We start from the raw sequence: 25835 nt of genomic DNA on the forward strand, positions 1-25835 counted from the left end.
CACGTAGCAAAACGCGAAGTACTGCCGCACATTCACGTAAAGCGTGTCATGCACCGTTCACACGTACGCATCCCTTACGTGATCTTTGGATCTTTATGTTAGACTTCCATAATTCAGAAAAACAATCGTATAGCTGTAAAAGCCATAGGAAAATCAAGTGACCTCCGATGTCAAGACGCGTGTCGAGACCACGCGAGACACAAATAAAACGCTACAATTATTTTCTTACAATATGCATTAATTTTCATTTATTTATTATATATCTGTTTTTTCTTATTTCGTCGCATTAATTTCGTTACCAGTTGTTTCATTTATGAATTTTTCTTTGCTGTATCCCTTGTTCCTTTATACCTTTGTCATTTCCAACGATTACCTGTGCTTCTTTATCTGTCATTATCCTCGCAAACTCCGTCGTTATCGTATTTCTACTTCCTCTTGCGATTATCGTCGTTTACGTCCATGTTGTCACCAAAATCGTTACCACTTTGCTCATCATGACTTTTTCGTACACTGCGTTCTTCCTTTTTACTGAACGTCTGCTTCATCAATAAAACTGTCGTGACCTCACCAATCTTATTCCGTCCCTCTCGCTCGTTCGACGTGTTAACGCTCTCGATTTGTGATTCTGTATGCGGTTAGATTTATCGCGAGAAAATCAAATCCTTGCAGAGTAAAATTCAGGCGCGCACTGAGAGATCTAAACTACTCGTACAACGCGGCACACCAGTCTTGGAGCCCTTGGACCCATGACAATAGAGACCTACCCCCGTTGAACAAATCCGGCCCTCATCGTCGTTATCTTCGTTTATTAGTGTCATGAATAAAAGATATCTCATCTGTTTTCGGTTCTACAATTCTTACTCGCTATTGTCGATGAATAACGACGATGATAGCCGCCGCCTGTCAAATTACACGTGCCAAACGTGATCGAAGAAAACATTAACGATAAAGGCGAGAACAAATACAAAATAAATTTCACTCTCACCTTCGTCGTCAATGCTTTTCAATAAGATCAAACGACTTAATTTAGTACCACGTAATTTTTCTAAGTAAATTTTTATCAAGCACTGATTTTCTAATAGATATCACTTTACGAGATTATAAACGCGATTATATTACCATGTATGAGCGCGCGTTTCTTGTCCTAAATAACTGTGCTTAAATAGCCATACGATGTGATTGAATAAAGAAAATAAAGAAACTCGTTTACTGTCAATCGATGTTCAAATACATTCATTCACGAAATCCACTCATTTTACTTACGTACACAGAGAGGTTTTTGATATACTCTAATGCGATTTGCTCAAATAAAAATCTTGGCTTTAAAAATAATACCGCCCCCCATCCCATGATGAATGTAAAGAGACTCCTCAAAATTGACATAGTGTATGTATTCCATTGCTGTGCCTTGGCTGATCTTCCGCGGTGGATAAAGCAGAGCCTGCAACAACGGGTGGAGGATTGGAAGCAACGCAGCAAGACACTGGTGGATCAGATACACGAGGTGGATCCATACTACGTACCTACCAACGAGTACCGGTTCATAGGCCAAGCCTCGTATGCCGACATTGCAGCAGGACGTACCAATAGTCCAAGCTCGAGAAACTGTAGTCCATATAGACATCAACGAGAAGTCACTCCTCCCACCATGACCGCACAAGTATTACGACCTATGCAAGCTCAAAAGTTGATTATGGAACATCCTCCTTCGTTGGATGAGGTACAAATCTCAAAGGCGCAAATTCAGAAAAATGACACAAACATAAATAAATCAAAATCGCAATTGCAAACCGAGACACTCGTGCAAATAACAGATGATCAAAATACGGTTGGTGCGGAAGAATATCAGCAAGCTGTACCCGAAGTCGAATCACCCATGCCACGTCGAGGACGATCGCCTACACGCAAGACAAATTCATTCAGAGTGAAAGACTCCAAAATAATAGCTGATCAACAAGGAGAAATTAACAAGCGTGATAATCTTGGACTTGGTGCAAATTCTGGGCAAGAAATGCAAACAGAGTCCGTGAAGAACACTTTAGCACCGTGTGAAGAACGAAGAGGACGTTCGCCCAGTCCCATGTGGGTTCCTGGTTCTACTTCCTATGCTGACATCCTTCGTGGATGTATACAGACGACGCAGGTTAACACTGTTCCTGCGCAACTACCTAGACAAAAAATGATTTCTTTATCCGAAGAATCTCGACGGGGTCAAATGGAAGTTCCTCGTGTGGAACAAGTCACGGAACAAGATACCGCAAACACTGAAAAGTCTCAACAAGTCACAGAAGTCCAGCAAATTGTGCCGACGCAAGAAATACAAGCGGAAAACATGCAAATCGCAGAGACTTACTGTCAACCTGAAATTTCTACGGAGAAAACGGAGGATCAAAATTATACCGAATCTGAACCAACTAATTGGACCGATGAGTCTTTGCAAGATTACGATGTAATGCAACATGTGAAATCTTATAAGAATGTGCCAAGACAACAGCAACCAACGGAGATCTACGATTATATGATACCGGAGACGATGCCGGAATTAGTAGGTTTTATCGGCTCTCATCTCGGAACGTATCCAGTAAGTTCGTACGTTTATGCGCCGTCCGGCCATCATCAACAAGTACAGCAACTCGATCAAATCAGCTTAAATCCTTATGATAACAGTTCTTTAGCTTACGCGCCAGAACATTACGTTGCGCAAACCACATATCTCTCGGCATCGGAAATTTATCAACAGAATCAGATGCAGCAACCCGTTGATGATATGAGACATACAACTACAATAGTGATGGAAAAGCCTGTTGAAGTGTCAGTAGTTAGACAATCTGAAGTTCCTAAAGACATGAGTGCGACCGAACCTATCGATAAACCTGAACAGCAAAAATCTGTAAATATTTCAAATGTAGAAACTTCCACAATGAATAAAACAGAAGAAAGAAATACATCATCACTGAATAATATGGAAACCAAAGGGCAAACCTTTTCATACGCGCAAATACTTTCGCATGGACTCAGTCCACGTGTTACTTCGACACGCATCGTTAGCGAATCGGCAGCTGTGAATTATCAAAGTAAGGAACGTTCTGATTCACCGAAAGAGTCACTCGAGTTATCTTCTCGCGAACTGTCACCATTGCAGGAACCGAAATCCAAGCAAGAGTCGCAATCATTCGCGGTTACGTCCGAGCAACTTAAACAATTCAAAGAAAACGATTGGGATACAATGAAGAAACGAGAGGTTAGAAAGAGGCAACAGCATCCGAATGACAAAATTAAACAGACGGATGAGAGAAAATCTCGAAAGTCTATCGATAAATCAAAGGAGAAACAAAAGAACGAAAAATTAACTCCGCCGAAGCAATTGGAAACGCAAGACGAATCTTTTCTCGATAAAATCAACGATAATCCAATGCAAAAAGAGGAAAAACCAGTGCAACAAGAAGAATCAGCAGTTGATTTAGATACAAATCCATCGCAAGAAAAGAAACGAAGACAAAAGAAAAAGAAAATAGATAAATCAGTCGGAGATGAAATAGACAAAGCTCTTAAAGAAATTGAAAATATGGATAAACAAAAAATGAAATTTCAGAAAGACAAGCTTAAAGAACAGAATAAAGAAATTAAATCTCGAGATTTTGTTAATGAGATGATAGAAAAACATAACGATGAAGTTGATAAGAAACAAAGCAAATCAGGTGAGAAGTCCAAGAAATCAAGAAAATCTAAGGAAGTAACAAGAACAAGAGAAACTGTATCTATGGAACACGCCATATTGCCAAGTAAAATCAAAGGAAGCGATAAAAATATTTTAAAAAATAATGTAGAAGATAAAAAAGATACAAAGGATGCAAAAGTCACAGATTCCAAAGATGAAGAGGTCCAAAAAGATATTACCAAGGAAATGTTGAAAGATCAATTAGAAATCGACAACAATAGCCATATTAATTCTAACAATTCCGACAATGTAATAAAATGTAAGAACAAAATTGATAAAGATACAAAAACCAAAGAACAAAACAGAGATTCTTCAGAAAATAAAATACAGCATCAATCAAATGTTCTAAGTAATAACAAAAAGGATAAAATAAATGTCGTCGATGAAAATAATATAATAAAAGATGTAAAATTATTAGTTACTCAAAAAATCGAATCGGAAGATGCAAGTGAAAAGACAAATACGTCTACAAAAATTGAAAATATAAAAAAACATAAAGATGCTTCAAAAAGAGAAAAGAATAAGATAAAATCAAATGAGTTGAAACTGGAAGCTGAAGAAAGTAACATAGATCAAGAAAAGCTCGAAATCAGTACTAAAGAAGTAATTGAGAACAAAACTTTAAAATCAATTAAATCACTAACTGATATTGAAATAAAAGATTTCGAATCAAAGAAGCTTGATATTACAAAAATTGCTAGCGATGTAAACGAAAGCAAAAAAGGTAAAATCAACCCTCGAAAGAAAAACAAGGTCTCTAAAAATAAAATAAAATCTGAGGCCATAATTGATTCTTCATCTATAATTTCAACAAGCAAAGTTTTGGATAAAACTAAAATAAATTTAAATGATACAGAAAAACATGACGTTCCAATATCAGAACAAATGATCGATGAAGCTAAAATGGCAGAAGCAGCAGTAGTTAAAACTTCGAAAGAAATCTTATTGCCTAAAAGACATCAACAAATAACACAGGAAATTGTACAAAATGATAAAACATGTGATTCAGCTGAAATTAAAGAAAACAAAGAAACAGAGCATCATCTAAATGCTAAATTAGAAGTGGAAAGCCTTACGACAAAAAATGTAGAGATCGATACAATGGGTGAAAAAGAAGCTATTAATAATAATAATACAAAAATAATTGAGAAAACTAAAAGACAAGGAATAGAGAAATGTCAGACAAAAACAACGAAACAAAAAAAATCCGAAAAAGTGAAGTCTAATATTCAAGATAAAAGAAAAGAAAATGGTGCTGAAATACCGCAGCGTGTCGAAAATAAAACTGATAAAAAGAAAGATGAACTTAGCACCGAATTTTTAATTGCACCTTCGAAAGAAACTGTCATCCCAGAACAATTTTCGGAAAAAACGAATTTGGCTCAGCAACATGTATCAGTGCTTAATAACAGCTGTCTTGTTCAATCAAAAACCGATCCTGAAAATAACCACAGCGTTAAAATAGACGAGGGAGAAGATATAGTACTCGGCCAAGTTAATAAGTCAACTGAAAAATTCACAACAGTACCTGAAACGGATTTGTCTATTTCTACAGTATCCGAGACTGTTGAAATTTCTACTACAGAAACACTTCCTAAAAAATCTGAAGTTTCTTCAGAAATAAATAATACCATTTCGGACATGAAAGAAAAATATCAGAACATTAAAAACGGAAAACTCGATCATCATAAAGGAACAATTATTAAAAACGAAGACATTAAGACCGATATAAATGATAAGAATTCTCTACTGAAAGAGCAGGATATTCAAAAATTGAAAGACGTTGCACCTAAGGAAAAGATGTCAAAACGTATAAAGAAAAAGGAACGTCTATCTCCTAAGCATACAGCTGAACAAACGAAACAATCTTTTTACGATAAGTTCCAAGAGGAAATCGTTTTCAAGGATGATTCAACAAAGAAAGAAGAAATCCCAAGACTTACAAATCTCTCTCTTCTTGCGAAAATTGATAATGTTGATGTCGAAAATACGCAAGAATCATCGAAAAAGAATAAAGCTGAAATTGAATCGGATTCTAAAGCTTCAAACGATTCGGTCAACAAAGCTCAAGTATATAAAAAACATACAGATGATGATAATAATTTAGAATCCGAACAACCGTCTCCGACAGGGAAGGCTTTGATTATAGAGAAAATGATTACTACCGTAACAACTACCACCAGCGTTCCAAGATCGGTAAAGGTCAAGCCACTCGATGTCAAGTCCGTTAAATCAGTAGAGATAATAGAAAACATACCCCTTCCTAAAATTGTAGGTTCCAAAGTTACCGAGTTAATCACTTTGCGTCCTGAAACTGTAGAGGCTAGTCTTACTACTACTTACGCTAGGGTACCGAATGATTCTCTCGTTGATGTGCAATCGGATCAGGCAGCGATTTCTCAAAAAATAGGTTTAACTTCCCCGACTTCCACCGAGAATATTGTGATATTCGACGAAATGGCCCTATTCGGTAGCGTGCGCGATAGGAGAAGGGTTTGTTCAAGCACTTCAGAAAGTCGCGATATGTCAAAGAAATCCCCGCCAATGACTCCACCCGAAGAAAAGAAAGGAGAAGTTATTGCTCAATTAAATAGTAAGGAAAAATTAGGAAATCAACTAAAGGTAGAAGTTCTTGAAGAAAAACAAAAGAATGATAATAAAAAGGAGAATACGGTTATAACAACATCAGGAATTATTGCTGTTGACACTATTTTACAAAATGACAATATTATAGAAAACCAAAATATTGATAATTCAATTAAAAATAATCATATTATATTAAGTGATAAAATTAGTCAGGCTGATTCAAATATTTTAATTGAGAACAATAAATGTATAAATGAAAATAATGTCAATGTTGTTAATACAATAGCTGATAATATTCAGGAAAAGGTAGATAAAAAAACAGAATTTGTGATGGAATGTGAAAGTGAATGCACAATCAAAAAAATAAAAAGTGAAGAAATATCTGGAAGTTCGAAAATAAAAACGAAAATAGTACCTGAATATTTATTAGATCTTATTAAACCTTATGCTATGGACCGCCATGCTTACAATCATGCAGAAAGTAATTTTCACCGTTATTTTAAAGTTGTCAAAGTAGTAAAAAAAGTACAACCTACTGTTACAGTTCATACAAGACCAGAAAGCATAGAAAGAATCGTACAAGACTCGGTGATGAAACCGATTGATATTAAATCATCGAATCAAGAAATGAATAAAAGCAATTTTAGAAAACGTGCTCTCATCGTAGAAGCACCAAAATATCCGATCACCAGTTTTTATGAATTTGAGTCGCAATGGATTAAAATGAAATTTATGCCTGAAAAATCCGTATCTGTTTCTTCTGATGACTCTGAAATATCTGTAAAAACTGCAATAGAAAGAGAGAAACAAGTTGTTGACAAAAAGGAAGAAGCAAATATAATGTCTGACTCTACAAACGATACAATTGCGATTATAAAGAAACTTGAAGCAACTGAAACAAAGGATAATAAAGATAAAAAACCAAAAGATTTACAGCAATCTATACATTTAATTTCAGATGATTCTTGGATGAGTATTTTGGATGAACCAATAATGATCGAGGACGATATTGACGATACATTTAATACAAAAGAAAATATAATTAATGAAACGGTAGATAAAAAATTGATAGATGTTGAAAGCCAAGATCGGGCAAATGAAGGACAGATACAAGAAAAACAATTATCCAAAAATATTTCTGAAAATGTAGAAGTTCCATCGTGTATACAATTAATTGAAGAAATTCGGGAACCAACTATAACTTCAGTTAGCACATCTGCTAATAATATGCTATTTAATAATAATGTAAAAGATTTAATTAATATTACTAATGATTCAATACCACAATCAATTACAGAATTGAATGTCTCCGTTGAATCCACTGAAAAAATTAGTAATAATCAGTTAAATGGTACAATAGATATAAATATTCAAGAAAACAAAATTGTTATAAACAATAATATTGTAACCGATCAAGAAGTTAAAGAAATACCAGCTAAGGTATCATCTGTACACCTAGAATCTGATGACGCTTGGATGGCTCTTCTTGAGGAAGAAATAATAATTGATGATGATTTTGATGAATTGGAAACAGAAACAATAAAAGACAACCAAATTAAAAAAGGGGAAAAAGACGATGAAATAAAAGAAGCAAAAACTGAACAACAAATCGAGGAAAAAGAAACAAAAACGGAAAAATCAGTAATTGAAAAACAAGAAGACAAGGTTGAGCAGACAGAACTAATTATTGAAGAACAACAAGAAAACATTGAAAAAGAAGCAATAATTGCAAAACCGGAAGAAATTAAAGAGAAAAGTGCAATTGAGAAACATGAAGAAATTGAGGCCAAAGAACAAAAAACTGAAATTTTAAATGGTACATCTCTAACAGAAATTGCTGTAAAAGATGAATATCATATTGATATAAAAAACATTCAAAATGAAACGGCTATGGATGAAAAGCAAAGCGATAAAACAAAAAATCAACCGAGAAGAAAAAAAGAATCAAAACATGTTAAAGTCAAAACTAAAGATCAAGCAAAGATAAAAATTGCAAGCAAGCAAAGTGAGGACATTAAAATAGACATCAGTAAAGATGATTTATCGTTACAAAATAATTCAGAAGAAGAACGTAAATTAGAAAATGAAAGTGATTGTAAAACAAAAGAAGCAGAAAAATCTTTGATAGTAGACAAAGAACAAACTGAGTCGCAAAGAGATAAAGTAAAATCAAAACTTTCCTCAGATGAATCTGTATCAAAACCAAATTTGCAAGATACAATTAAAGAAGAGTGTGAAAAGTCATTATCGAAACGTGAAGAACGTAAGTCAAAATCCAATAAAAAATCCAAAAAACAAAACCAGAAATCTGAAGTTATCCTTAAAGAGCAAATAGCAACGGCGAAATGTGAAGGTAATATAAATAAAGATGACAGTATTGTTCTCTCTAAAGCGACAAAACTCGAATCATATGTATTTGAAGCATCACCAATTGTAGAAAACCAACAGGAGTTAAAGGATGATGTACCTAAATATGACAAACAATTAAATCAGAATGCTAAATCGTGGGCAGCCATTGTTAGTACAAGAGGTACAACAGAAACAACTGTTGCTTCAAAACATGATTTTTCAAACACTCAAACAGCCGTTATTACTCAAGATACAAATGATAATGTTACAAATGTCGTAAAACAATCGCAAACGCCAACTGAGTATGATTCATGCGAAATTTCATCAAAAGAAGAAACACTTACAATGCATTTACCTTCATTAGAAAACCAAATAAGTAAAAATGTCATCGAAGAATTAAAGGCAACAATGGTGGATGAAATCAAATCGATCGAGGAAAAATCCACAGAACCATTGAAACACATTAAAGAAGGCAATAAATCTTACGCGCAAGTTACAGCCTCCTCGCAAAGAACTTCTCTCCAGATTTCTCAAGAAGAAACGTATTTAGTTAAATCTATTCCATTAAAGACAGATCATTTAGCGATCAATGTAAAAACACCCATTTCAGATGAAACGCACGAAGATTTTATTACAGAGAAATTACAAAGTCCATTAGAAGAGGATAATAAACAAGATAAAACGGTAGTACAGTCTTCCGATTATCAAACAGTTATTACAAATCTCATTTCCCAAGAAGAATCAATTCCTTGGGTAAAAGAAGTGGAAAAAGAAGCAATGGTTATCTCTGATAATCTAAACAATACAAAAGATAACGAAACATATGTAAAACCGGAAAATACATGGGCTGCAATAGTTGGTAAAAAATCTGTAGAATCACCGGAAGTTAATGATACTAATAATCTCGATCCAAGTCTTCCTAAATCAGAACAAAATATAGAACTTCCGATGCAAGTCCAGATTTATGTAGAGGAGGCTCCTAAACAAGAACCAATAGAGAATTTAGTTCAGGTAGATGAACAAGGTTTTATAGAATTTGTTAATCGAAAGGAGTTACGCTCTAGACGTTCTAGATCGCGTTCGCGAAATGCTAGGCAAGATAATAGATACGCAAAAGAAATAAAAACACCAGATATAAAATCTGAAAATAATAAAGATATTAAAGCTAAAGAGGAGATTGAAAATCAGATTAAGCAATCTGTAAAGAAAGCTGAACATGAACAGAAAACAGTTAATGAGAGTGGTGATTTGACAAAGATTATTAAAGAAGAAAATGCCGAATCATCTAACAGCAAAGATAAAGACAAACAGGAAAATGACTCGAATGAAAATAAAATGCAGTTTGCAGAAAATAAAAGTCATATTGAGAATAAAGTTGTTCAAGGAACAAAATCCGAACCAAGCACAGCACTTAAAGGTAAAAAGATGAAGTCGAAAAACAAAGTTGGTAAAGATCATATGAAACAGCAATCTGAAGTTAATGAACACAAAGAATTAAAACATATCGAAAAACCGAAAGAAGATAAAAAATCTGCAAATGAAAACAAAACAGAACATAATAAGATCCAATTAGAAAATATTAAAGATCAATCAGTAAAAGGAACAGAGTTAATTAAAGATACACAGCATGCGCAAGAAAATAAATGTAAAAATGTGACAGCACTTCCGATTACAGGTCAAGACAATACTACGAAATCTATAAAAAAGAAAAATAAAAAGGGAAAATTAGTAATTGAACAACTGAGTGAAAGTATTTCTGACATAGACAAAAAGACAGTTATAGCTGGAGATTTAGAAAAGAAAATAGAATTGCCAGTAGAACCAAAATTAGATGAAGTAAAAGCGATCACTACAGATATAACATATAATGTACTTACGCATCCAGAAAGTGAAGAAACTCCAGAAGAAATTAAGAAACAAGAAAATATTAAACAAGTTATTTCTACAGAAAATGAAACTATAGAAAAAGAAAGTATTGAACAGAAGATGATAGTTGACGAATCGAAAAATGAAACTCACTTAGAACAAATAGAAGCAAATATAACAGAAGAAAAAGAAATTCCTAAATTCACAAAAGCAGAAAAACGTAAACAGAAGAAAAAATTAAAAATTACCCAGAGCAAATTTACTGATTCATCTGAAGATATAAGTACCGTTAAAAATATTAAAATAAAAGAAATCACATCATCGAAAGATAAAGTAGACGATGGGTCAATAATTGAAATACAATCTGCACAAGAAGAAGACATTGAGAAGCCTTTGAAGAAATTCGAAACTGTAATTGAAAATAAAACCTCATTTCCACATATAACTTTGCCAAAAGACAAACAAAAAATTAAAAGTAAATCGAAATCAAAGAAAGAAAAACGACAACAAATTAATGAAACTAAGTCTCAAAATTTTGCAACTATGTTTACAACTGAGCCTAAGGAAATCGAAACTCTGTCTATTGTAGAAAATACTGAAATAAATTTATCTAAAAACATAGAGGTACACGACATTACGCAAACTACAAAAGAAAATGTCAAAGATCAAATATTAAACGATGAATCAACTGAAATTTTACAATCTCTCTCTCCAAAGAATATAACTGACAAGGACCATTTCTCTATTGCCACAGAAATAATTAATCAAGAAGACATTAAAGAATTAAAAGAAAATATTCCTGAAGTCGAAGAAGTATCTTCCGCCGATAGCATCATTTTGACAGAAAAAACTGAAATTGACTTATCTCAAACAGAAAAACTTGATGATATTTTGAAACTGCGTGATATTACAATTAACAACGATATTATCAAAATAGAATCGGTATCGATCTCAGATAAAATAAATAACTCTGTTGACGAAATCGGAATGGAAACTCCAGTTAATTCAGTTTGTGACTCGGTAAATGCAGTTATAAAACATTCTCTACCGTCAGATAAATTGTCTTTAACTGTGCAACAATCCTTCGAAGACGAAGATAAATTGAAGTGCATTGCAAGTATCGAACAAGAAAATTCTGATATTTTAGTTGATGAGCCATCCAAATCTAAAGTCCAGTTCTATATAGCGGATGAGATCTTAGTTCTAAATCCCGATCGACGAAAGCACGATCACCCATCGACATCCTTCCTGCAGGAACAATCTACAACTGATTTGTGTAATTCGTGGTTCCTGTCCATCGATGATGGTTTTTGGCCTGACAAACGACCCTATCACGAAGCCGAGCGTGATCATTTCGAGAACTTAGCCTTACGTAGAAAAAAAAATCTCTCACGCGATAATAAACGTGATTCCAACGATCGTCCCCAAGATCGCGACGACGACAATTCGGGCGGTGGAGGCGGTGGTAGTAGGTCATGGGATTCTTGTGGAAACTCGTGTTCCTTTCTGGGTACACCTCAGACAGAGCGTATGATAGCCGATCTACCCGGTGGCATATGTAGCTGGAGCGACTATAGCACTTATATATCGAGCGAGAGCGAGCGGACAATGGATCACAATCTACTACTGGGCACGATCGAGGATCCAACATTACAATCGAGTTTATCTGTGGATAACTCGTTGCCAAACGAAGTCCAGTCATCTCCTGAATTCCAGTCATCATCCCCTCCCTCCCAGGATCCGCAGACCGAATCGCGCATGGAGTCTCTTGCAAATGAAATAACACCGAGGGAATATCCTATTGTCTCTTCTTCGAATAGTTTCCAAAGTTCCGATCATCCTAACACTTGCACCGAATCATCGACCCTCGTCCACCTTCCACAATCCAAACTACATTTAGGTAAAGAGACGAGGGAGGGATCCGTGCAACGGTGCAGCCCGAACGGGGAGGTGGAGAGAGAGACGGCTAAAGGCGAGGCTGAAAGGATACGCAAGATCCAGGTGCGATCACCGTCACAGCCAGTGCTCGGTCTTGTTCTAGTCAAATTTGAACCAAGTCCGCTGCTATGTATATATACATCTTTATGTATATATACGTGTTGTATTTAGTTATCTGGATTGTCTACCACTGGTTTTTCGCTCTCTCTGTCTCTCATTTTTGTAAAACGACTACGTTTTTCTGTTTCTTGTTCGATATTGAATCCAATGTGTGTGATTTTCTTGTGTCGTCAATTACAACCCATACATACATATCATTATTGCTGCTCTCCCTACTCGCTATTATCGAATTATTATTATTGTTATAAACTCATCCTAATCTCAGAAAGCGTTTTAATTTTTTATGAATACATGTAATAAAATGAAATTAATTAGTATAATATTATGTCATTCGCATGAAATAGCGATAATATAATATTCCTTTTTAAAATATATAGTTTGTAATACTTGCATGATTATTCCGCTTCTAAATATGCTTTTTGTGTACATATATGTTGTTACTTAAATAGCTTACATATTATGCTTACTGAAAGATATCAATATACATATATATATTGGGAGTACAAATTAGTTCGGTTCGTTTTCCAAAAGATGATCGCCTCCAAAGACGAGTCATTTTTTCGAGATGGAATTCGAAAATTGTCTGAGAGATGAGAAAAAGTTGCTACTGCCAGCGATGGACAATACTTTAATTAATTTGTTCATTCATTTTGTTTAGAAATAAATGCATTTTTGAATACAAAAAACGGACCGAACTAATTTGTACAGCTAATATATATAAATAATCTATTGTATATAATTTGTAATATTAAGAATTGATAATGAAACGAGCGATAATATCAAGTATCAACGAAATAATACAGAATAATTGAAAATTATCAATAGCTCTCATGGAAAATAAAAATTAATACGCAGTGTTCCTGATTTTTTTTTACTTTTGGTTGCTGGCAACTTTACGTGACAGGTCTTTGCATTCGAATTGCTTAACGAGATGTCCCAAAATACAACTGACAATTTGCATGATGAGGATTTATCTCTTTACATACAGCAACGAATGTTTGTACATCTTTCCATAACAGAACTCAAGGAGTTGTCGTCATCAATGTGCTTTTATTGTATTTTGTAGTATGCTATTTTATAAAATAACATCTTTTTTTACAGGTTTTAAGAGTTTTCAGTTAATAGGATTAATAATCAGCGTGAAAATTCATTGAATTCCGTCGTGTGCACGGCATGATTGAAGTAGTAATAAATCTCATGATTGACGATAAAATTGCTAACAATCGTTTATGTTTTAGGATGTCGAAGAAGGCCTCGCTTCTTTACAAGCAAGACTTTCGAATCTCGAAGGAATGATGAGCTATTTGCCTCGAGATAGTATAGAGTCTATGCTTTCATCTCTTATGGTAAGAATATAAAACAAACAAGAAAAAATTGTATGTATATATATATATATATATATAATCATTAAAAATTTAATTAAATTAAATTAAAAAATAATAAAATTGAAAAGTTTCTATTAAATTCGTATTATCATCCTAGTAGATTAATTTTCTTATATACAGAAATGTATATCGGAAAAAACAATTGATCTATTATAAAATTAAAAAATTCTTTTGGAGAGAAATAAAGAACAATAGGAGTCGGGCGCAGAAGACATCGCGCAATTAAAAAACACCACTAATAAGTGACAAAAATCATTTATTAGAATAACGCTCTTTTATTATGATAGTAGCGCTCATAATAAGAACCTAGAGAGCACTATTATCACAATAAACGAGCGTTATTCTAATAAATGGTTTTTGTTACTTATTAGTGGTGTTTTTTAATTGCACGACGTCTTCTGCGCCCGACTCCTATTGTCCTTTATTCTCTCTAATTTGTTTTTTAATTATATATAAGGAGTCTTAATTGATTTTATTATTATAAGGTTTAAAAAATTCTCTCCATTTTTTTTTAAGACTATATTAATGGAACTTCGCACCTACGATAAGGATGCTACGCAACTTCAAAAGCGATTACAAGAAATTCCTGCCGACATTGAATCTCAAAAACTCTCGGTAGCGTTAACGGGAATTCAGACACGCGTGACTTCTCTTCTCGATCAAGCAGAAAAAGGGAGGATAACTCTGGAACAGGCACGAGAAAGCCGAGAGAAACGTGGCCAAGAGATTCATACCTACAAATTATTCCTCGAAGAGACAGATGCTTGGTTAAGAAGTATCGTATCAAAATTACATGAGCAACATTCAGTTAATACCAGCAAGGTCTGTTTCAATATAAACTTTTTTATTAGAAGATATGAAATAGTGAAACTATATTAGATCTACTATTTTAGATTTTTATAATTTATATTCAACATTTTTTAAAAATAATTAAAAAATCAATGAAATTAGATACGTATTCTTTTTTTAGAGAGTCAAATGTAAAAATGTTGATCTTTATTTCTAATCATAAATTAGTAGTTTATATTAAATATATAAAATTTTATATTTTTTTAATATATTAAATAAAGTTTTGTGTTGAATATATTAAAGTATTGGTTTAATGTCGTCGAAAATTAATTTAATTAAATAAATAGTATAATACATTATTCATTGCGCTCGCAAAATAATACCGATTTTTTTATTTATCATAATGAACAGGCTTTACAGGAAGAATTAACAAGTCGCGCACATCAAGTCTCAGAACTCGAATCGTTGCCGGAAGTAAGCGCGTTAGCGATAGCGCTGAAGGAAGCCCTTTTGGATGTAATTGACCGTCTCCAACGAAAGCAGCAGGTATCCAACGCTTCAGGAGCTTTTGCAAATATTACTACTCTTCATGGTGGCTCGGTTGCTTAAAACAATATTACAAAGAATTCGGAAAAATAAATGTTTCATTTTTGAAACTTGTCAAAGCTTCGCTATTCTACTGGGAATAGAAAATAAAAGACTTACAACTTTTGCGATTATTACAAAGCTGATAAGCTTTGTACAGCGGATAAAAAAGTATGAGTAACGGATAAAATAAATTGATAGTACGTAAAATTTAATATTTCTCATTTTCACGTAAACATCGTGAATCTGCATTAAAATTATTTAATCTTTTGAGTCTTTAAGAGTCTGAAATAGTGCCTTTGAATTTGGATAGTCATTCCGGAAACAATGTACGTCAATTAGATGATAATGAATGCTTTGTAATAAGAGGTAATAAATAACGCAACTGTCGGCAATAGACATTCTAGTCGAGCTTAATAAAACAGTTTTATTTTTGCATGCTTATACGGATATAAATCGTTTAATGGCACAAAACATTATATTGGGAATATTTTTTTCTTCTTTTTCCTTCACCGTCGTCGCTACAAGCACATGCGCTTCTCATCATGCACATCGTTTCACTATAGATATCATGCACCGTACGTTACTTCTTAGTTCATTGTACATTATTTGTATCATGTAATTATTATGTATTTTCGTTTCTCTTAAGGTGATGGATGTAATATAGGCATTGCATGTAATCAAGGAATGTTAATACATTGCTATAATATTTTATGTAATTAAAGAAAATTGTCATTAATACCTGTCCCTCTTCCTTTTATTGTACGTCAAATATGATATTTATGTATCATATTTAGTTCGACATAAAAATAATATAAATAATAATTTCTAAGTATGTATATATGTACGACATACTGACCGATAGATAAAATCGTTAAATTTAACTGTTTTAAAATGTGTGCATATATTATTCATATATTATTTTTATTAAAAATCTAAATTATCCAATTGTAATGTGTCAATACTTGTGTGATAATTAACTTTATTTATTATTATAAAAAAAATAATAATAGATCTTTTTTATATTAGTTTATATATAGTTATATATAATTTAATTATCACAAGCTATAACATGTTACAAATAATTTCATATAACAAAAATTAGATAGAAATATTATCAGAAACCATTTTCGTATTAAATAAACGATTATTATCCATCGTTGCATACTAATCAAATAAATTAATAAATTCCAGTTTGAATATTACCTTGTCTTAGTTTCTGTTTTAATCCGTTTAACAAAAAGAAAAAATAAACCTAATATTTTATTTATTTTTTATAATTACCTTTATTTAAAATAATAAATAATAATTTTTAATATAAGAACGTATTCATTAGTTCGAAACATGTACAGAAATAGATACAAATACATTTGCAATAAATATCTAAACTATAATAATGCCGCGAGTATATTATTTCAACAAAATTATTATCCTCGTAGGAGATCTGTGATGAGGAAGCTCAAGCTGACGATGAATCGACAGAGAGAGATAATGCTACTTTGGATGAAGCACCTTCAATTCATTCCTCCATAGAAGGCGGTCCGCCATCTTTGGCTGACGTTTCTTTACAGACAGGTCAAAGTTTACTAATCGACGACGTTGTCGAAAGAAAAGCACAACTCACCAAACAGACGTCTACAACACAAATGCCGCCTTCAACTACGTGCCATTCTCTCACCACGCAGACATCACAAGATTTATTGCCGAGCGAGACTGCTCAAACGCAGGAAGCTATAAAGGTTTTAAAAACTACAACGGGCGATCATGATGTAATCGAAATAGCGACCAAATATGTACCGTCTAGTTCTAGTCAAGAAATAGCGCGTCGGGAACAATCCAGCATTCTGTCCAGCGAAGATATCGTTGTCGATATGAAATATCAAGACGCGAAAAAGACCGATAGCGCAACGAGCGAGCTAAACATTGTTCACGCTGCACCACAGTCTTTTGAAACGATTCTAGTCGAACCAGACGACATCACTACCGAAATAGTCGTTGACGCTGACGGCACCAAGAGAATAATTGTAAGAAAGTTACGACGTACTACAGTCACCAGCAGACAGACCACACAACAGCAAGTATCCACGCTGTCGACAGCGGTTGGAGAAACGCCGACGATGATGCAAGCTTTCTCAGAGGCTGCGATGAGAGATCAACAAGTCACCATGACCAGGACAAAACCAGATGGTACCATCGAGACTACGACAAGGCAAATTTACGGCGGCAAAGTTACAACAAGCGCGCCCATCGAAGGTATCAATGTGGAAGAGTACGAATCCGAACCACGTTACACACGCATGGTGACGCAAGGTCAGATAGGGGATATCAGCTGTCAGCCTGTCGAAGAAGAGATCCTGATGGAGGGCGGTGAATATCAAACAAAGACATCAAGCGTTCATGCTGTGGTGCAACAAGTTACAAGACGGGTGATTAAGCGAACGCGTAAAATCATTCGAAAGGTTACTATCGTAGATGGCAAGGAGATCACTACTGAAGAGGTGACTGAAGAGCCTGAAGAAGTAGAAATAGATGAGCAGGATATACCGCACATCAGCATTAATGTAGTTAAGAGCGAAGATCAAAAGACTTTCCCAGTGGAAAAGGCAATAGAAGCAACGACATCAGAAATGTCAATGGGGCCTTATATCTCCGAAACTCCGATGCAAGGACCATTCTTTGGACCATTTGCTAAAGATATAACGAGTGTAAGTCGAGATAAAGCAGAGATCACAAAAACTCCAGTAACACTTGCGGAAAAAGATGACATCTTGGAAACTAAAACATTGGATACTGAAAATTACAAAAAAGAAACTACGTTGTTAGAAGAACCCACGATAAAGATAACAGATTCTACAACAGACACAACTTATTCTAAGATAACGGATTCTACACAAACTGTTCTATCTTCTTTGAAAGAGCACGGAACACAAGTAGAAAATTTGGCTAATATTCAAGCTGGTGAAGATATTTCTACTGTAAAAAGTGACGAAAATGTAGCACAAACAGAAATTAAATCGCAAATCATGGACAAACAAGAAAACAAGCACTTCCCTACTGAGGTAAATGGCACAAGTACACTTGCGAGTGATAATCAAGCGCTAATCGATGCTGAACGATCTGCCGTTTTGCAGACTCCTGTTGAAGATGTTACAACGCTACAATCGGAATCTGTAAAATCTCCATTAGAGCCAGCCGTAACAGATGATGAACCAGTGGTCACCAAGGCTACTTGTAAGTCTGATGATGCACCAGTAAAGAGCGAAACACTCAGTATCGAGCTAGAAAATGGCACGGTAGAAGTAGAGACGCACAATGGTGATAGCAGCACTGTAGAAGCAGATAAAAATATTGATGTATTGAATGTCGTTGTATTAGAGAAAGAGTATGATAAGAAAGAAGAATCGGAAAAAGAGGTCTCGCTCGAATCGTCCAAAGAAATTACAACCTTAACACCATTTCAAAAATTGGAGCTAGGAAATGGATCGATTGCTTTAACAAGTAAGTTAGATATTTCTGAATCTGACAAAAACGCGGAAGAAACTACTTTAAAATTGAAAAATGCAGAAACATCTTCTAAAGAACGACAAATATCACCAGAATTCACAAGTGAGGAAAAAGACGATTCTAGGGATGAAGCATTCAAACCAGAATACAAACCAATGTTTCATAAAGTGGAAATATCTTTGTCGGTGCGTAAAGAAGATGAGGAAGTGGAACCATTAGTCTCCATCAAAACTCAGGCAGAACGACCTGAAATTGCCCCGTATAGCATCGTTAAAGAAGATGTAGATATTAATCTTCCAGCGGACAAGGAAACGACAGAAGTAATACACGATAAAATTGTGCAGACGACCGCCTTTCTTACTGCTGAAAAAGAAACGGAAACCTTACAATTATGTACTGCAGAAAAAGAGGTCGATGTTCACATCGAATCACCAGAAAAGAGTAAATCAGATACTACGAGTCATAAAAGTAGAAAAAAGAAACGACACAAGGATAAATCAGAATCTTCGGAAAAACCAGAAGAAACAGAATCTAGCACTTCCATTGCTACATCAATTGCCGAATCTATGGAGATCAATATTCCATTATCTGATTCGTCCAAACATGCTAGTGAACAACCACAACCTGACGTCGCAGATATTATCAAGTCCGAATCCTCTCTAAGCTTAGACGATAGCATTGTGGCAGAGAACGATGGATACCAACCGGATGATAAAACTATGGATGAATTATCGATCGCGCCGGAAGATGAAGATGCTGTAAAGAAGAAAAGGAAGAAGAAGAAGAAGCAAAAAGTTCGATTAATTCGAGATGAAGATTTGACTTACATACCCAAAACTAGTAGCGACGATGCGACGTTCACAGACAATAGTTTTCCTTTAGAAATGCCTGAAGTAAAAGAAGTGACCGCAAAGGATAAAACAAAAGAAGATACAACGAAGCCAGAAGAGACGAAAGAAACTGAAATCGAAATACAACAAGAAAGTAAACGCAAAACTACGTTAGATGATGCGAATACTCAAACAACTGTAGAAACATGTGACGTATCAACTTCGCTTACTCCAAAAGAGGAAAGTCTCTCTACGTTCATGCAAACATCTCCTGAGCCGATACCGATAACTTTAGAGGAAGAGATACAAACGGCTAAAGCTGAAGAGACTCATATGGAGACACAAACATTTTTAGAACCCGGACTTGATTTTAGCGCGCAAACTATTGTGGAAGAAACACCGGAAGTCGAAGATTCAGGTGTACAAACTATGACACCCACGGTAACACCAATGGAAGAGTTCGCTATTCAAACTAGTCCAATAGAAGATATTATTTTTGCTACAGTGGAGACGGAAGATTCTCAAGCACAGACGACTGAAATTGATGTTCACTCCACTGAAATGCAAACTTCACCTGTTGAATTCTCTCCAATGATAGCAACTGAAACTCAAACAGCAATAAATACTGTAACAGAAGTCGAGCAACAGACTACTCCACCACCAGTTGCAGAAAAAATTATTGTGCAAGAAATTTCTATTCAAACGTCGTCTGAGGTACCAGAATTTTTCGAAAGAGATATGCAAACGAGTACTCCAATTAGTCCGGAACAACCAGATGTTTCGCATACAGATACCCAAACAATCGCAGAGCCAGAAGTTCCTGCTGAAACAACAGAGACACAAACGACACCTGAAGAGAGTCCTCGAAAGGTGGAGTTGCAGGAATCTGAAATGCAAACAAAATCGCCTGAGCAAACCAAAGAGACTATGATGCAAACAAGTCCAACTATAGTTAGTCCAGAACCTACGCAAGTGTGCGAAGAATCTGTTCAAACTAGCATTGAATATACGAAACAGACTACAGAGGGAGAATCACAAACATCAGAAATCTGTCTAACAAAAACTGACACTTCTGATAGTTCGGTGCAAATACAGGCAGAAGAATTAATTCTAAAAATTGAAGAAAGTATACAAAATATTCCCGAAGTATGTGAGATCAGCGCACAAACATCACCAAAAGAAGAGAAACAACCAACTGAGACAATATCGGTATCTCAACAGACAACACATATTCCCACTCATACTGTTGAAGTATCTACGGAAGATCTTAACACGGGAATAATTGAAGATCTGAGCGAAGTGCCCGTTTCAATTATGTTAGAAGAGATGAAGAAGGAAGAGAAAATGATAGATTTAGAAAAAACTCCAGCAGCACATGATGTACAAGTACCAGAAATTGTGAAATCTGTAGAGGAAGCGGAAATTGTTAATAAGCTGATATCAGAGATTCCTACAATGGTCTCAGAAAATATTGTACAAATGAAAGTTCCCGTCGAAAAAGAAACGAAACGTGAATTTTCTGAAATATCTATGATGGTAGAACATCCAAAACCGAAGACTATTGCAAAAACAAAAGAATCTACACCATCTTCAATATCAGAAAAAGATACTACTTCAGATACCTCGTATGAAATCCATGTTCACGCAACTATAGAATTATCTGCTAGTGATACGCTCGATAGTGTAGCATCTGGTAGCAAGGAAATGACCGATACTTCGCAAGATACCACAATTGCCGAAGATCTCAACGACATAATCGTAGAACACAATAATAAGGCATCGAAACGGCAAAAAAGAAAGAGAAAGCATAAGACCATGGAAATCACTGTACCGAGCAAAAACGAGCCAGAGCTTGAATCCACATTTAGACAATCCGAATATCCTTCTCAAATAACATCTCAGATCGAATCAGATGTGAAATTGGAAGATATTGCATCAAAAACTGTAATGGAAAAAATAAATCTACGTGAAGAAAACAGTCAGGAAACACCCTCGGATTTTCCAACTATCTCGGAAGTAGTACCTATATCGATGAGTGATTCATTTGTAATCGACTCGAATTACATTCCAGAAACAAAAGTACCTGAAGCAGTAACAATGCGAAAAACATTTATGCCTGGTAGACCGATGGTAGAACCATTGTTAATGTCGTCAGATGAGCAAAAACCATTCACATCTATGCAGTTGTCACCTGAACCAATGGATACTACTGAAGAGCCACTGACGCCTACAGAAATCGAGCAACCTATTCTGAATAAAGAAAATATTAAACCGTTACGAGCGGAAATTAAGACATACGCCGAAATAATATCTGAAACACCAGCAGAAATATGTGAAAAGAGAGAATCGCAATTGTGGAAAGAATCCGTTATCCAGATGTCGTCGCCTCAAGCATTATCTGCGACTTTTCTTTTAAAGGAATCTTTAGGATATAGCGCTAAACCGCAATATCAAGGAACGCAAACGATGCAAGCAGCTAAAATAATAATTGACCGAGTGAAAAATCTACAGAATACCAACGAATTGAATCATTTAGGTAACATCTTGCATATAGCGCATCTGGAAGAAGTCACCACAGAAAGACTCGCGGAAGAACGCTCATCGGATGTTCGCAGAGAATTAGCGCAATTAAAAAATGCTGTTCAAGAGAACGATGTGATAGTTGTAGAAGAAACTCTCGTTACCGTCGTCGAAACAATCTCGACTTGGCTAGAAACCATTGAATATCGAATCTTTCTAAACAGAGAATGTCCGACTGGACCTTCTCACGAGGACGCTAGAACGTTTATTGAATTGAAAGATGAAGTGAATAATGTAGAAGAAAGTGTCCGTGAGCTCGATGATATTTGGAAGCAATTGGAACCAAACTATTCGAAAGAGGAACGGGAGAAATTACGAGAATGTGTAGATGCCCTTGAGCATCAGGTAAAAATTATCGAGCATGTCACTATTGACGGAGAGAAACACGCTAATAGGCAACTCGCAAGATGGGATGAATTTCTAAATAGCATTAATAACGTATACAGGTAAGACACTACATAAAATTATTGATAAATAGCAATTGTTTAATAAATTTTTGTAACGTATTTTTTAGTATTGTTCACTGAAACCAGAAACAAAAGTGATAAAAAATAAATATTTTAGTTTAATCCTTTTCTTTTTTCTATGATTAATTCTTGTTACAGATTAATCGAAGAGCAACGTAAACAGCTTGATTACATAATCGAAAGCGAGTATTCTACACAATGGAAATTACAGGAACTCGATAAACTAGACAATACCAATCGCTGTCATATGTGGAAGACAAGTAGTCTTCTTGATGCTGCTCGAGAATTACTACGCGATCATCCCAGCAAGATTATACCCGAAGAAACCTACGCAGCACACGAGATGACAAAGATCATTGAACATAGTATATGTATCGAACGAGAACGTCTTCTTCAATTGCTCGCTTTAGCCGAAGAATATGAGCAAACTCTTCAAGAATTTGCGCAAATTATCGAAATCGCTGAAAATTTACTGGACAGTCCAATATCAGCAGTAAGCCTAGAACATCTTCAGGAGGAGATGCAAAAACACAGAAAATTTTTCGTCAATTTGAATCACTGTCGCGCGATTCTCGAATCGCTGGAAGGCAATCTAGATCCTGAAACCAGAGCCAAACATTCCGGTTTGCATGAAGAACTACATAGTAAAGCAACGGCGCTGCTCGATCAGGCAGCTTCAAGAGCACAACAAATGGCCTTGGCGGCATCGCGATGGATGCTACTTGAACAGGGTGTAAAGGAAGAAAGAGGATGGCTCCAGGTAGCACATCAACGAGTTCCTGACCTTCAAACGGTGACTTCAACCGACTATGATCAATACATCTCCCTATATCAAGTTAGTGTAATTATATAAACACTACTAAGGCATCTTGTACATTTAATTTTAATGATTCATTAATTTGCCACATTTCAGTCTCTATCGTCGGATGTAGCAACTCATCATGCACGATTAATTCACTTACTCAGTGTGGCATGTAGCCTCCGTGATCTTATCAACATCGAGGATCCTGAAGATCGATATAGTGAAGCTCTAGATGTGATCGTAAAGCTGCAAGACAATATCGAATCCTCTCTAAAAAGACTACTGGCCTTTAGAGAGAATTGGAATAATCAAGAGATACTAACGAATCGCGTAGAACATTGGATAACAATGGCCGAGAAGGAACTTACCACATTACATGATCCATCAGGAAGTTCTATGCGTCAGTTCTGGGTGAGCATTCTAGATTCTTGTTAAATATATAAATATATATATGTCTAGATTCTTGTTAAATGTATATATAACTTGTTAGTAATTCAGTAAAAATATTTGTCGGTGGGCTGTATTTGTAACTGCATTTAGGTTACATTTTTCCAACACATTTGGCCTTGTGCCATCGAAAGCACATGTCTTCTCTTTCACGCGAGCTGTATTTTTAGTACGATTAAATTTGGAGAACGAAAATTACGTATTACGTAACGTTAGCTTCATTTTATCGTTATCATAATCGTTGCGTCTACTTTTTTTATTTAAAAAAAAAATGTTGGTCTGCATTTAATGTATTGTAGTGTATTCTGAATTCTACAGCTAATGTAAATGCATATTATAAGAAAAAGTTGTGTACAATATTTTGCTTCTATACGGCTATAATTTCCGATATAACTATACAAGTAATTAAAAATAAATTTCATCTTAAATTCTGTAGCCACCTTCTTACACTTGCAGGAATTAAAAGCACAATATGAGGTTCACAACAACATGCGTAATGAAGCAGACATCTACTTCGAGCAAGCTCTACGAATTATACCTCTGTCGGACGAAATGTTGCAGCGACAGTTTCACTATGAGTTGCAAGGTCGTTGGAATGAGATTAGTGACAAGATCAATGAGATTCAAAAAGATGTCACTCGTAGCATTTCCTCGGAGGAAATCTCGTCGAACAAAAAACTGAAGTTACTCGAGAGAGAACTAAATGAATTACGAACGACCATCAACAGTTTCCATGGAGTGCTGAAGACAGAGGAAGAACTAGACTTATACGTCGAGAGACTCACTATATTGTTCGACAGAATTTCTTTGATCCAAAACGAGATAGGTAGATTAGGTCTTTTACCAGCGGCGGAGAGCGAACGAGTCGGAATTTTATTAACATCGGCGCGTTGTATAGAAGGACAGATAAGCGAAGAACTAGATTCGGCGCAGCTACTCAAAGAAAAGATTCAGGCTCTTCAACACGGATTAAGTCGCTTTAGGAAGGCTCACAAAAGATTGTCAATAATACTGGATCAATGCGAAGGTAGCGAAAGACAAGAAAGTAACTTGGTAGCCGCAGCTGTAGATCGTTGTCAATCTGTCGCGAACGAATTAGCTGTCCTCTGGCAAAATCTAATGGCTTTAAGACAAATGCTGCATAATTTACCAACCGGCATGAGAGTGACGGTGTCGCCAGTGAGCATAGAAAGAGACCTGTCTAATATACAGGATGTACACACCGAACTTGAATCCAGATGCGCGCATCTGCTTTCGTTGTTGACGAATAGATTGGAGTTATGGCGACGATTCGAGAGGCAGCTGGAAATGGTGCAACAGTCCGTTCAAGAAGCGGACTATATGATGGAACTGTTAACCGTTCAAGACTCCGTTGATTACGACAGATTGCTGAAGGCCACCGAGCGCCTCGAGGTGAGTTATTTTCTTTTTTATGTTTTATATCAGTTTGCGCAAAAGTAAAGCAATGCAGTTTACTCATGATAATAATATTGATCAATGAAATCATCAGTGACTCGTAATGATCTTATGGAATATCGAGCGTTCATTAATGTCATTTATTATTCCTCACGAGCGATACTAATTAGGAAAATGTATAATTGAAGTTGGAGTTGGACGTAAGCATATATTCATTATTAACATATATATCGGGAACCGTTCTAGAAAGATGTTCGAGTAGTTTCTTGCACGAGCCTGTTGCAGCAAAAAAATTCGATAGTAATAGTAACTGACACGCGGTTCCTTCAGTTCAATCCCGAGGATTGGCTATTCCCGAGAAATTGCTAAAGATCGTTCACTCAACCGCGCTAACGTCGCGGATTCGCGGTACTCAATTCGGTACTTGGCAATCGTTCAGCTGTCCCAGTCTTG

At 35.4% G+C, this 25835-nt stretch overlaps 2 protein-coding genes across 3 annotated transcripts in view; both read left to right on the plus strand.

Annotated features, from left to right (window-relative positions):
• The window catches only part of Msp300 (Muscle-specific protein 300 kDa), a 57716-nt gene extending 56289 nt beyond the window's left edge, over nucleotides 1-1427 (plus strand). For both annotated transcript variants that reach the window (XM_018540327.1, XM_018540326.1), the window contains one exon: nucleotides 640-1427. In XM_018540327.1, coding sequence (XP_018395829.1) covers nucleotides 640-750 — 111 coding nt within the window. In that variant the 3' untranslated portion in view covers nucleotides 751-1427. The remainder of the gene's footprint in view (nucleotides 1-639) is intronic.
• On the plus strand, nucleotides 1352-25751 carry LOC108774246 (uncharacterized). The gene is made up of 18 exons (XM_018540309.1): nucleotides 1352-3782; nucleotides 3828-3906; nucleotides 4231-4442; nucleotides 4575-4970; nucleotides 5058-6391; nucleotides 6605-7277; nucleotides 7722-7969; nucleotides 8057-9677; nucleotides 9810-10994; nucleotides 11394-12520; nucleotides 13816-13923; nucleotides 14479-14784; nucleotides 15163-15297; nucleotides 16776-22696; nucleotides 22856-23552; nucleotides 23631-23930; nucleotides 24423-25379; nucleotides 25629-25751. The coding sequence occupies exons 1-18, from the start codon at nucleotides 1352-1354 to the stop codon at nucleotides 25749-25751; spliced, it is 17853 nt and encodes a 5950-aa protein (XP_018395811.1).
• The last annotated feature ends 84 nt before the right edge of the window (nucleotides 25752-25835 follow it).

Source organism: Cyphomyrmex costatus, unplaced genomic scaffold (assembly GCF_001594065.2).
Source record: "Cyphomyrmex costatus isolate MS0001 unplaced genomic scaffold, Ccosl1.0 scaffold241, whole genome shotgun sequence".
Classification (NCBI taxonomy): domain Eukaryota; kingdom Metazoa; phylum Arthropoda; class Insecta; order Hymenoptera; family Formicidae; genus Cyphomyrmex; species Cyphomyrmex costatus.